The sequence below is a fragment of the Accipiter gentilis genome, chromosome Z (assembly GCF_929443795.1).
Source record: "Accipiter gentilis chromosome Z, bAccGen1.1, whole genome shotgun sequence".
Taxonomy (NCBI): Eukaryota; Metazoa; Chordata; class Aves; order Accipitriformes; family Accipitridae; genus Astur; species Astur gentilis.
In genome coordinates this window covers 78049847-78064373 of record NC_064919.1, presented here as the reverse complement: position 1 = coordinate 78064373, position 14527 = coordinate 78049847, and the positions used below count along the sequence as shown (strand labels likewise).

Here is a 14527-nt window from a genome sequence, read left to right as displayed (position 1 = left end):
ATTTTTTTTTGTCTTGCGCACTTCTTTCAGCTGTCTTTATATGACTATCTATTTCCCTTGCCCAGCAGACATATTTTACATACACATGTTGATGAGCCAGGACAGTACACAGTTCATTTAAGGTAGTGCTTATTAGCAATCCTAGTAAGTGATCTGGACATGCAGGTGTGTTATTAGATGCACATGCTTTTCTCCAGCTACATTTTGAGGCTGTTACATATCAGTTAACAGTGACATAACATAAACCTTCAGGTGTGGTTCCCCAGGGGAATAGCTGTCACTTGTGCTGGGGCATGGCCCTGTGCAGTCCCACAGCCAGGCTGTCCTCACTGGTGATATGGCTCCCGAGGATTGCACTGCCTCCACCGCTTCCTGTGCTTGCAATGCTTTGTGTTGCTTCCATGGGAGAGGAGAAATGGGGAGAGAGGAGCTTTGTAGCCTGCCTGGGAGAATCGGAGCTGGACCACAGCCTCCTGTGAGTATCCCCTTCTCCTTCCAAAAACATCAGCAAGAGCTCAGCATTTGGAGGAAGAGAAGCCATCCCTGCCTTCTACATGCACTCCTGGTGTCAAAGGGGGAGAGCTTTGAATTTGCTCCATTTCTCCTCCCAGGTTGCAAGGACAAGTTTGTGCACAGATGACTGTGAGTTCCTGTGGCTTGCTTGCATTCTCAGGCATAGCCAGTGACATTCACTGTGACGTTTACTTCTTCCATATTTTCTCATTACTGGAATTTCTTAATATATACAAGGTGCCTTTTGCCAGGAATGAGTTGGAAGCTTTGCCACTTTCCATTTGCGCTGGTCAGGTGAAGGCCATCCCTCAGCAGTAGCCTGTCTTTGCTTCAGTGTCTGTAAAGCTTAACTTTGGTAACTCTGGACTGCATTTTTAGAAATGCACGTAAGCATGCAAATCAGGCAAGCCCTGGTGTGTGTTCAAGCCTTTATTTGCATAGCCACATATAGAACTACAGCAGCACAGGTACACAGGATTTTATATGTGGCAAAAGAGCTGTACACAAATGTGAAAGCACTTTACCATCTGAGTTCTAGAGACCTTTAGTTCAGACAGATGGTGTGAACTGACATTATGTCCAAAAATTTCCAGAAGAGTAAAGGTATTAAAAGAATGTAAATTGTTTGGGTCTGTATAAGCATTGTGGGTATTTTTTTTTTCCTTTCGTTTTTGCAGGCACATACAAGCTAACAGGGAAGGCATGAGTAAATGGCTTTTCAGACCCCCTCTCCTGGGCATTTTGCAGTTCCACTAAAAGCCTGGGAAACTTATAGGATGGATTTTAAGTTTTATTTGTCTTAAATAGAACAGGGAGAACAGAGCCCTAGTGAATCAGATAACTCAGCTGAAAACTGAGACTGACAAACCTGACAAGCACAGGCCCTCATCCTGATGACAAATCAATTTCACAGTGTATTTTAAAATGCTCAGAAAAGCAACCATAAACCTGGCACCTTAGTGCCACATATCTGCCCCCCATTTATTATCAAACTCTTTCTGCTTGGTTTGCTTAATAGCCAGCAGCCAGAGCAGGGAGCAGCAGCCTCATTTCCCTTGCACTGCCCCAGGATAACCAGCCAAGCTCTGACCACAGAAGTTCTTCTGGGAGTACCTGTGGAGAATACAAGAATTAGTCTGAGAGACTAGGAAAAGATTTTTATTATTTTGTTTGTTTGTTTTTTACTTCTTCTGCTTGAAGTTGCATAATTATTTGATGTAAATATTTGTGGCTTGCTGCTGGCTGGCAACCTGGGAAGTGCAGGGTAGCATTCTGTGCAGTCCTTTATAGGAACAGTGTGGACTTGCAGAGGGCAGGTACACAGGGCAGTGACAGTCCTGGGCTCCTCTGTGTGTAGGTGAGAGCGTTTAGCAGTCCAGTCACTGGGACGTTTTTACATGTGTTGAAGTAAAAGGCACTGGGAAGCTGTTTTAGAAAGCAGTGATGTGTTTTTGTCCATTGACAGCATGGACACTGGCAGGGTGACCACTCAGGGTGGGGCTGAATGAGTGCTTTAGGTGCTTAAGAAAAAGTGCTGACCACCTGGTTTCTGTTACAGTATGTGGAATCTGACAGGCAGACCTAGAAAGTCATTTCAACAGACATGAAAGTCCCTCTGCACTGGGGACACAGCTACATTGACTAAATTGGCCTCTCCCATAAATGTGAGCTCTGGCTGATTGTGCACTTAATCTGACTGTCAGACAGAGAAAAGAATGTTTTACCCTCTGTGTACTGAAGTGTGAAGCCACATCATCTTCAGTTGAATTACTCGCGGCTCATGAACAAGAGGGAGGAGAGCTATTGCTCCCCTAAGGACAGGTTGTTGCAACAGAAGATATGTTGCAGCTTACAGAGTTTCTGTGCCACTCACTGTACTTAGGTCCCCAGACCAGAAGCATCCTGTGTGGGGTGGAGGGCAAGTTGAGGTATGTCTCTAGTCCTCAAGAAAGCACAGTGCAAACTTGTCTGAGGTACTGCTGACTTGAGAGGCATCTTCTGTACAGTTTAATGCAGCACTGTGCAAAGGTGCTAGCTAGATGTCTGTAAGAAGCATGGCAAATGCCTAGCACTGTGCCTAGACTGCAGTGAGCCCCTTCTTCACCAGGCAGGAGATGGATCATAGTGGATAATGAATGGGAACAGCACCAGGCAATGTGAAGAATCACCAGGCTGCAAGATAGCCAGCAAGTTTATCAGCATGAAACGCACACATGATGCCATGTAAAGCATGGGTATGCTTTACTCAAAGACAATTTAGTAGATGTGTCTCCTGGAAGGTATCTGTTATCAGAGGCTATGACGTTTTTAAAGTAGGGATAAGTAGCCTTTGCCTGATTTGCCTGCATCTTCTTCATGAATGCTTCAGTACCCAGTCTGCAGTCAGCTGGCCTGACCCTCCTGCAGCTCAAACAGTTAGAATTTGGGTTTGTGCAACGCTTTGACTTCCTAAAATGTGCCGGTTTCCCCTGAGACCTAGACTAAGCATCAGAAAGAAAGAGCTTAGTGAAATACCAAAGGATGGCACATCCTTGTAGTCAGGCAGAAGTCTTAACAGAGACGTGCTTCCACTGCAGGAAAGGGAATCCCTTCCCAGTGGATTCCTGGTTCTTTGCTATTAGAGATGGTGGGTCTTAATGGGAACAATTTCTTTTAGTAAAGGTATTTTCTAGAACATGTTGCTTGTTTGTTTGATTTTCTTCCTCTGCACCAACTGTACGATGAACTAGTGACCTTCGTAGATGGAAGAATTAAAAAAATCCACAAATGACATATAGCAGCTTTGCCCAATATCCGGTTCGTAGAATTCCTTGATTTAGGTAGTCTTTTTAGAGTTTTGTTGTGGCTGCTCTAGAATGACAGGGGTGGCAAGCAGACTCCCATTGGGTTTTCTGAGAGACAAACTGATTTTAAATTGTCACTTACCTCTGTCCAGTTCCTTTCCTTATTTCTCTCCTTTGTGCCTGCAAGAAACAGAGAAAGTGAGTTTATTTTCAAGTTGAGTTGTAATAAATGACTTTGAGAGACTCCATTAAGTGTTCCTTAAATAGCTGAATTAATGCTGTGGCCACGTAGCCACAGCATAAATCCAGAGAAAGTGAAGATACTGGGGACTCCTTTTCCTTTGGTCTCTGACAACATACTCACATAAAATATAATGGTTGTTTGCAGGATCATATGGTGAGAGAAGAAACTAGGAGTCTCACTCCAAAGCAGTGTGCCGTTTTGGATCTGGCACTGGATACGATCAAAGTAAGTGATTCCATTTCTGTCTCTGTCATTCTGTTGCTCCATCCCCAAATACTATTTGGGAGGATTAGTGCCTGTCCCAGTTCAGGAGATGGCAGGAGTCTGTCGCTGCTGTTACAGCAATAAAGGCACTGAGTGAGTGATACTGCCATGTTAGTGTAAACCTGAATAGGCTCAAGTGACTGGCATGTGCTGGTAGGCAACATATTTATATTTAAGTGCTTTGGAAGAGGAAAGCCATGAGTAGTTGGTATCAGTTGGTCCAAGAGCTGGATTTCCAGTACAGAAGCTGTTTTGTGAATTTTTCTGGCTCTTTGCCATCTGCACCCACAATACCACATAAATGTTGGTTGCTGGTTGCAACTCTTTGTCAGTATTTTTCCTGTTTCTTCTTACTCTTAGCAATATTTCCATGCTGGTGGGAACGGTCTGAAGAAAACCTTCTTGGATAAGAGTCCAGACCTGCAGTCACTTCGATATGCTCTCTCTCTCTACACTCAGACCACAGACACTCTCATCAAAACCTTTGTCCAGACTCAGACAGCTCAGGGTAAGGCTCTTCTGTGGTATTGGCAAAGTTGAATGGAGCTATCTGCTCTGTTAATAACTGCTGTGTCTTGTACTGCCAGTTTGTAGAGTGCTTTTGGCAGTAATGTTTCTGGAAACATGACAGTTCAGAGCTTTTGAAACTGGGAAGGAGGGGAAGGGGGTTATTTCCCACTCAGCAACTACATTTTGACAGAGCAGAAATATGCGAAACATAAGGCCTGGGGTGTTTGTGGTCTTTTTTTCTGCAATCCTCACTTAACAGTCACGTTTCATGAATTAATGTGGGTGGGTGACTTAAGTGAAATTTGAAGTTACTGTACTGAGATTTACATGGTGGTGTGAGAGACCATTTCAACAAGATACCACCGCAGAAACTAGACTGTGCCTGTGTCGCAGGCCAGCTGCCAGCAGCCCCTGTAGTCCTGACTAAGGCTGATTGACAGCAGCGTGATGAGTCATAGAGCTACATGCTGCCTGTAAAGGGAAAAGTCTCTTAGGAGAGCAATGAAAGCACTGTTTTGTCTGCAGCCAGTACAGGATATGTGTGAGCTAGATGATTACAAATCACCACAACATATTAGTAAGCTGCTGGAATGGGTCACTGGAGTTCTTTGGTAGCTCTCTGGAAGGCGCGATAGCAGTGCTATTTCATTGATTTGGAAGGGATAAGCAGTTAATTGTCTGTATCTTTCATTGCTTTCATGTAAACATCTCCAGATTGTTGTACAGAATAATTTGGTCCCTAGCCAGGGACCTTCATTGGCTATGAACCTCACTAATCTCAGGAAGAGGGGACAGATGCTATTAGAAGTTAGGTCAAGACAGAAACTGTTCTAAGTTTATAAGCTGTTTAAATACAAGCCTTGGCATTGGGCTACTACATCTCAGCAGGAAATATCATACAACTCCATAGGGTGTCTTTCTGCCATCTTTTTGCTTGGGGTCCTTTTTCCTTTAATCCTGCCAAGCCTATGAGACCTGGTGACCCCACAGACTGTACTAGCTCTGTCAGCATACTGTCACAGCGACCCTGGACATCAAGGGGAAATCCCTCCCTAGCCAACACATTTTTCTCTCGTGCAAATGAGACTGCTTGACACTGGCATTCCCCAACTGGTGGAGAAAGTACTGAGAATTCTTGAGCAAAACAAGGTATGTTTTTAAAGAGAAAAGTTGAGTCTAGTTTTGGGGATGGAATCATCCCTGTCTTTAGCAGCACGATATATTCTTGCTTAGGTTGAAACATACTGCATTAAAACACTGAAGTTAACTAAAGAGTGAGCATTTGAGAGAATGGTCCTATAGCTGTGTCCCAGCAGAGCAACGATGACATCCAGTGGCCAGACAGGTCAAAGACTGCTACATTCACAAGGGACTCCAGGAACTTGGCTGTTGCCATTAGAGTTACACAAAACAATTTTAATGGGGAACTTGTGTGCAGTGTGTTTTCCATCTTTGCTGTTCTATGAAAAATGTTTCCCATTATATATCCAGACCATGAAGGTAGTTTTTTATGTGGATCCTGTTATGTTGTCATGATGAGCCAAGATACAAGGATGTATGCAGCACTGCTGTTCTACACTCCATGCTACGGTGAGGAGTGCTTAAAATTAGAGGAAGAAGGTGCTCCATTGAAGTCTCAAATTGGCAAATTCAAGCCGATATGAGGAAGCAGCTTCATGCAATGTCTGATTTGACTATAAAATTCCACTGAGGGCGAGTATTCAGCAGATACACAAAGATAATTGAACATAATCTAAGAGCAGCAGGAATATACAGGGTTGCCACAGAACGGGGCAGGAGGGATTTTTTTTTTTTTTTTTTTTTTTTTTTTAAGAAGCTTAGAAAGAATGAAGCTCTAGCTTTACGACATAAGATGCATGCATTACAACGTCATTGATTATATCTCATAGCTGATTGATTACATTCCTTTGTGGCTTATCTGAGCCACTTTGGGAGACAGATCCTGGGCATGGTAGGACACTGAGCTGGTCCAAAGCAGCATCTTCTACATTAGTAGGCTTGAGAGTTTAGGATCCTGTTTGGGGAACAAAAGACTTGAGCTACGCCACCTAATATCTGTAGGATCAGTGATGGAATATCTCTGAGAAAGGCATGACTTGCTCCTGGGATTGGGGCTAGAAAAGGATATTGCTTGCATACACTTCTCAGTAACCCCATTTGGTAGATTGGTTTGGAGATCTGCACATACGTTGGAGGGACAGAAGGGACAGCACTAGTATTTACAACTGGCATCTGCTTACCAGAGCTCTCCGATGTTTCCCTTTGTGTAAGTCAAGCTTCCCACAAGCCTATGGGAGGAAATGGCTGCATGCAGAACTATTTAAATGCTGGCTGTTTCGGTCTCTTACTTCACTGCTCAATGGTTGCATCTTCCAGTTCGTGAGGTATCTATTGTACTCATTTCCTTACTGAGCAGGCTTCTATAGCACTATGCTGTTAAATGTTTGCTCTGCAAAGTTGGATCGGAGCTTGCAGTTTAGTTATGCCAGCACAAATTCTGTTCTTGTTTTAACCCAGAAAATCCCTTACTTGCAGACAGCCTTGCTCTCCAAAGCCTGTGTTGGTGCGGAAGATCTAAAAGGATATTTTGTCTATTGAGAGCTAGAACTGTTGTTTTGTATTTGTTTGAGTGACACCACTAACTGGATTGTAATTCATACTCTTCTCTCTTTATCCTGCTTGCTTCTTGCCTTTTGAATTCATGTCTCAGTGCACGATGGGAAAGGTATTAGGTTTACCGCTAATGAGGACGTTCTTCCTGATAAGGGTATGTTCAAGTCTAATGTTGTTACCATAACAACATTAGTCAACTGCCTTGCTTTTGAAGTCATCTTGCCCATGCTCAGAAACCTTTTCCAGAGACCCGTTCCCCGTAGCTCTTTGTAGAAGTGAACTTTCACCAAACGCTTGCATCCCACAGACAGAGCCACAGGTTGCTCGGTTTAGAAGCTTGTACCTTGCCTGAGAGCCTGTCCCCAAGCTTGAGATTTTTTCACGGGATATGAAAGCTGTCTTGAAAATGGACTGGGATTTGAGAGATGCTACAGACTTGTTCCCCTACCGTTTACCGTGGGCTGTGTATTGCTGTTTCAAGTCCTAGACTTGCATGCGTATGGTCTGCTGAGACAGGCTACTGTAATACATGGTAACATCTGATACGCACTCAAGATTATGGCCGAGCTTGAACCATCTGGCTTGAAAGGGGGTAGCTAAAAGTCTGCGTGCTCAGGAGAGCCCTAAAAATCAAGCCTTGTTGTGTTTCATCTCTCAATTTATTTTTTGCTGTCCAAAGTCTTTTTGTTATCTTAGGTGAAATACATCTGTAACCCATTGCACAAGCTCAGTTCTGCAGTTTCACCTTCCAGTATCACAATACCAATGAGACTTGCATGTCAAGTTTTATATCTGCTTGTCACTAAATGTGCAAATATGTGTATGCACAGAGTTGTATGTGCTCAGAATATTTTTTCACTGGCCATCTACAAAGTGTTTTTTTGTCTCTGAACATTTCAGTTAATAGAAAAAGATTTTTGTATGAAAAGACAAGAATGAAGGTAAAAGAAGAAGAAAAAAAAAATTAAATTTTGTCCTTCTCAAATGTAATGGGATAATTCCACTGTCATTCCTCTGAAGCATCAGTGTCACCTTTATAACCTATTAATTACACTAAAGATCAGTAAAATAAAGACCTGAGTGTTTGGCAGCTGATATTTCTGCAGATGTGGCCTGGTAAAGTTGTTATATACTGTTAGTAAACTTGTCTGTTTCCATGGAAAATGCCGACAGTATAAGTGACAGAGCTGCACCATAAGATGGGTCAGGTCAATAATCAAGCCTACTAATTTTAAAGCTCTGTGCTTATATACAAAAAAGAAGGAACACTGCCCTTCTAAGCTGGGAGAAAACTACATTCAAGATCATGTACAAATGTTACAGCCTAGAGGCTGTTTATTGTACTCAGGTCAAGAGTGAGAATCTACCCTAAGATAAAAATTTTAAGTTCTGTTTTGCTTGCTCAGATACTTTTACTTGTATATTAATGTGACTTTCACAGCCTACAGTTCTGTGCCATGTAATTCTCTTCAGAGAGTTGCACAGATGAGCTCTCAACCTCTTGGTTTTTAAATGAGTGTTTTTGCTGCCTGCAGACTGTTCTTGTGAAAGTTGACTTGTTAGATCTATCTAATCAAAACGTTTGTTTAATTATATCCTTCAAGCTCCTTATCTTGAATTTCAAACACACCAATTCTTTCACTTAGTAATGTGTCTTAGCCTCAAAACTGACAAAACAACACTGCTGTTCCTAGGCACTCAGTTACCCTGTAGGTATCCCAATGACAACAGCATTGCTAATTGTCAGCCAAAGGTCAGACAGTTATAAAAGAGAAAATAAAATCAATCTCTTATCAAAGACTTCATTTTCATTTTGCAAAGCAGTCGTCTTCTGTAATTTACATGACATCTTGACTTTCCTACCCAAAAAATGTCATTTCCACATATTGCATGATAATTATCATTAGAAGTTAAAAAGTTGAAAACATCATAATACATGAAGATTCATGAGATCTTCTCCCTCTGTTACAACACGTTATATTTTCCTCTTTGGAGCTATATGTTGTTTTCTCCCTGGCTAACTGCTGAAGGGAATTAAGTATGCAAGTCGTGAGTGCTTCTCTCTCATCATTTTTGGTGCACAACAGTGAAGGGGTTCTCGTTATCCCCTGAAGGGAAGCAGATAGGCAGTCAGGATGACAACTTTTATCTGATGTACAACATGGAAAAAGGTTCTTGGAGGGTGAGACTGCACTGTGGGTCTGTGCAAATCACTAACATCTTTGTATTTTTTTCCCTAAACTTCCTCTCTGGTGTAATTTTTGTTTTGTTGGGCTTTTTGGTCCTTTCTTCTTCCCTGAGCAGACGGCATGCCGGTACCCACCACTGGAATGCCTGCATGTACACACGATAGCTTGGCACAAACTCTTGAAAAATCCTTGCTCTCTGTGAGGGTCCATTGTTAAGCTTTAGGTCTTTTAAATTTTTTTAAAATTCTTACTAGTATTCTCAACAGGACATGATCTTCATGGTGGAGTACAAAAAATGTTAGTGTTTGTGTGTTGGGCATGCAAGCCTGATGTTACCTTGCATCAACGTTACATTATCAGTGTCAACTGAAAAGCTGGCTATGGAAGGTGTACTGTGAAAATGCTATATTGTCTTGCTGAGGCCATAAACCAAAGACAGGTGCCAATAAACAATAATGCTTGTGTGCACGCTGGATATCAATTTTCTTCCAACAGGCTCCGGTGTGGATGATCCTGTGGGTGAAGTGTCCATACAGATCGACCTGTATACCCACCCAGGAACTGGTGAACACAAGGTCACGGTGAAAGGTATGGTGAAGCATGTTTTACTGCTCAGACTTTGTGACTGTGTCGAGGCAAACCTCCAGCTGGCAGTCATTATATTTCTGTGTTATCTCACGGGATGTGAATCCAGAATTGTTTTCTCTGTTTCACATTAGGAACATGTAGAGAAACAGCAAATGAGCTTGTCCAGCCAATGACATGGCAATGTGCAGTCTTGTTGTTTATTGGCAACGATATATGATGTAAACAAAAATTGGATGATGGCTCTCACCAGGCGCCACAGTTTAGCCTGGGCTGCAGAGAACAAGGCAGCATGACAGGGTGATGTTGCGAAATGGCTCAGTGTAAACCAAGAGATCGCAGAGCCAGTAAGAGCTCAGAGGCTCCTCTGCCCTTGTCCTGAAGACCATGTTGGTCCCTGAAGAGCTGCTCTGAAAATAACCAAAGCAGTGATTCATCCCAGGCTTCCTCTTCCTCCTTCATCTCGTTTGCTTGAATACAGCATATTTAACTACTTTAATTTCCTCTGAAGATTTATATAAACAGCTCTTCAGGCCTCTCTTCTGGCTAAATCTACACTGCAATGCAAAAACTGATTTTCGAAGCTATTTCCTGTGCTTCAGTCTGTTCCCCGCAGTGACCTAAGAGAGAATGAGAATTGAAGAGCTAATAATTCTGGGTTCTGGAACCACCTACAGCTCATGGGCTTTGTTTGTCTTACCTGCAGTCTCATTTTCCTTTTCAACAGAGACCTTAATATCAGCCCCCCAAATACCTATTTTTTTCCTCATCCCACACGTAATGTAGACGTAAGCACTGAACTGGTAGGGCAGCCTGCCCAGAGCTGCAGGAATGCCTATTGTTTTGGACTAATTTCTTGACTATGCGTATAAAAAAGCTAAGTGCTGTCCCAAGTATTAAATTCCCTTTACAGAAATTAAACTAGAGCAAAAAAGTGTTTCTTTGTATTACAAAAAAGTCCTGCCCATGTGTGTCAGGGCATTGGCGTGTTTTGAGTTGGACTTTGTCCTCTGAAACAAGAAATAGAAAGCAGAGCAGAGTGGAAAGGTGTCCAGAGCAATGGAAACAAATTAGTGTTTACTGTAAAACAGGTTGTGACTCTCTTTTCCAGTTGTGGCAGCCAACGACCTGAAGTGGCAAACGTCTGGCATGTTCCGTCCATTTGTTGAAATCACCATGATCGGGCCCCATCAGAGTGACAAGAAGAGGAAGTTCACAACGAAGTCAAAGAGCAACAACTGGGCTCCCAAATACAATGAAACCTTTCACTTGTACGTGTGAAAAATAGCCTGGGGATCTGATGTGGCAAGTGCAGATGCAGAGGACAGAGAGGGTTTTCCAGTGTCCACAAACAGCCTGCTCAGGGCCCAAAAAAAGTACATGAACGAGTAGCTTGGCCCAGTCTTTGGTGTCTTGGCAGAAAAAGCTACATTATGGTAGTTTCTGTGGTGGGTGGGATGCTGAGGTCTGTTCTATACCGTCAGTATCCTTTGGCTACCCTCTGAAATGCATTGTATGTCCTGTGAACATACTTTACTGTGCTCCACCATTTTAATGAACTTTTATTGGTAGAGTTGAGGCTAAAAGTTCATTACATATTTTTAGTTCTTTTAATGTGTGTTTGTATCCCAACTTGGCCTGTGGGACATACTTTCTTAACTTGTTTCCAGGGATACAGCCCTTGGAACTGGTAGTAAGTTGCACTGCTAAAATTGCAGTCTTTATCAACACCAAGCATTTATCTCTTCTTATTTGGCTTTCATTATTACAAAGGCATCTTCCTTCTTGGAAGGCTCAACACAGAGAACTACAAACTAGTGCTCACCCAGCTGTACAGTAAGAATGAGAGGAGAAGAGATGACCAGCAAAAGACTGTGAACATCCTGGGGGAGAGGGACTGTCTATACAATTTTCCTTTGATGTGAGGAATGGCATGCTTCCTCTAAGTGAAGAGATTTTGTCCCTTTTTTATTATTATTCTTTTAATTTTAGAAGCATCAGAAAGGTTGGAATGTATTTTTATTAGCCTTTGCTTTAATGGAAGGTTCTGAATCTTTAACAAAGACTTCATCTAATTAAAATATTAATTACTGAAATGGAGCAACCCTTAACAGAAGCAGAAATGTTTAAATTCATCTGAGTTGAAAACCTATTAGCATGGCTTTAATGTTCTCCACGCCTCTCATTTCACACTTTAATACACACACATGCAAAGGCAACTTGATAAGTGTTGCTGGTTTTTTCTTTTTAAGTAGCCAGGTTGACTTTATCAGCTGTAAATCGGCAAAAATGCCCATACACCATAGGTTTTACTCCTCCCCCTCTGACCAGGTTTTTCTGTAGAAAGGAGTTTTCTGTGGCTCATCAAAGCACTCCAGTCAGCTCCTGATGCCTTTATTTCGCAGAGGAATTTATACATTCTGAGAAACTGTAAGTAAACATGTTTGTGTTTTTCAGCATACTGGGAAATGAAGATGGCCCTGATGCCTACGAGCTCCAAGTCTGTGTGAAGGATTACTGCTTTGCTCGGGAGGACCGAGTACTGGGGATAGCAGTGATGCAGCTCAGAGACATAGCAGACAAAGGAAGCTGTGCTTGCTGGTGCCCCCTTGGGCGCAGGATTCACATGGATGAGACTGGACTTACGGTCCTGAGGATTCTCTCCCAAAGAACCAATGATGAAGTTGCCAGAGAATTTGTAAAGTTGAAATCTGAGTCCCGCTCCACAGAGGAAGGCACCTGAGCTGTGTAATGTTCCCTTTTCTCTTCTGCCTTGTGCCAGTATGTGCAAGTGTTCAACAATTCTCTTTTATTAATTACAGAAGTTTTTTCATGTTGTCTTTGTCAGCTCCAATAGCGCACTTGTGCTGTGCAGGAAACAAATCCGTCAATCTGATGTGAATTATTTATTTTTTAGTAGCTGGGTAAGACACCATAGAGAATGAGACAGTCTCTTCTTATTTAAAATGCAAATTCTGCTTTGTGTATATAAATTATTTTATATTGGAGGCTGGGTATGCTGGGTTATGTTGATATGCAGCACTGTGATTTTATCCTCTGAAGCTGGCAGACTTTAAAAAGGTTCTACATAATCACACTATGATACAAACACACAACTGTGTGGAAATTGGGAGAATAATAATGATTTGGGGTTTTGTCAAAGCACAGTTATCTCTCATTGAATTCGTGTACTGTGGAGCCGCTTGGGGATGTTCTGGCACAGATTATACCAATGTCCCAATGTGATATGCAGACACCTCAATGTCTGCTTAAAAAAATAAGTTGCAAATTGCTCTGAAGATGCACACCAAATGAATGTATGACCATGGATGTGCTGCTGTGAGCATGGGCGAGACCAATGGGACAAGTGCAGAGGGGCCTAAGAGCTCATAGCCAAAAGCTGCAAAGGCAACACACCAGGAGCAGACTGCAGCTGCTCTGCCGTTGTAATTAGATGGTGTGTCTCAGAGAATATAAATCCCCATGTGCTGCTGGGTATCCTTTATCACCATGGGGGTGCAGTAAGCTGCTAAACTCCACATTCACACTTTGGCTACCGTGACCGACACGGTAAGGAAGGGAACAACATTAGAGCCATGACAGATAACATGGCTGCTATGTATTTTTTCCACTTCAATATTCTTTTGTTAGTTTTTTGACATAGGATTGGATAATTTAATACTTGCAGGCTTTCTGTAGCATTTTGTTACCCTGGAGTAGCTAAGACCATCCTCACTATGAACCCAGAAATGATGGCTCGCTTGGGAGAGAGCAACATGTCTCTCCTCTGCAAGCACTCAGTCTGGAGTGCTGGTCAAGGGGCAGCAGGTCCATTCAGTTCTGATCTTGAAGTCACTGTTGGCCATGCTGCAGTTGATCCATGCTGATTGTCATTAATCTGTGATTTAACGATACCATTGAAAATATTTTTGCACTGTCTTAAAGAAGCATCCAGGTTTTGTTTTCTTGCAAAACAAAACACTGTCCTGAGCAAATTGATTGCAGGGAGGTCAGAATTTCTGACTGAAAATTCTTAAGCAGGAAGGTCTGGAGTAGTGATTGCACCTGAGGTATGGTTGTTGGAGGGCTTTTTAGTGTTTTGGGGATTTTTTTGCTATTTCCAGTTGCCCTTGTGCTCTGGAAAGTGCAGCTGGAACAAGCCAGTCCTTGCCCATAAAGTACTGTAATACTGTCAATAAATTCAAGGACTGCGTATTGAATTACATTTTTTTTTTTCTATTTTCTCTGACACTTGTACAGCTTTATGATACAACTCCTGTATTTCATGGGCCTGCTTGTAGAGTTCTGAGATAGCACATCGGTTTTGTTCTTGTTCGTGGTGTATTACTATAATGCTCTTCAAAACTCCATGCTATTTGTCATGAATTTGAATCATTGTATGTGCCATTGTTATGAAAGCTGTTAGTACAGTCTTTAATAAACTCTTTTAGCAGCATTTGGAGTCATCTGTTGAAGTGTAACTGTAATTGGGTTTGCTAAATCACACAGGGCAGAATCACTACTGCATCCTTGCAAATTATTCTCATTTAGTACGTAGATATTTCTTTGGTGCTGTAGATGCCCAGCAAGGGGTATGACTCAGACAAATCCCCCTTTCTCTGTCATGCCTCTGTCTTTGACATCTTTCCCTGAAGTTCTTGGCTTCTGATAACACACTGAGACATCACAGAAGAGCATAGAGATTAACTTACTTCCTTTTCTTCTCCAGTCTGGCCTTGAAGTCAAGTTTCCTTTGTACTCAGGTAGCCTCCTGAAGGTGCTGAATGAAAGTCTCAGGCAGGCAG

At 42.3% G+C, this 14527-nt stretch overlaps 1 protein-coding gene across 8 annotated transcripts in view; it reads left to right on the top strand.

Annotated features, from left to right (window-relative positions):
- UNC13B (unc-13 homolog B) overlaps positions 1-14165 on the top strand; it is a 137877-nt gene extending 123712 nt beyond the window's left edge. For 6 of the 8 annotated variants that reach the window (XM_049795323.1, XM_049795320.1, XM_049795319.1 and 3 more), the window contains 6 exons: positions 3685-3765; positions 4165-4312; positions 7046-7102; positions 9633-9725; positions 10834-10993; positions 12180-14165. In XM_049795323.1, coding sequence (XP_049651280.1) covers positions 3685-3765; positions 4165-4312; positions 7046-7102; positions 9633-9725; positions 10834-10993; positions 12180-12465 — 825 coding nt within the window. In that variant the 3' untranslated portion in view covers positions 12466-14165. The remainder of the gene's footprint in view (positions 1-3684; positions 3766-4164; positions 4313-7045; positions 7103-9632; positions 9726-10833; positions 10994-12179) is intronic. The other 2 variants (XM_049795321.1, XM_049795318.1) reach the window with 1 other exon arrangement.
- The last annotated feature ends 362 nt before the right edge of the window (positions 14166-14527 follow it).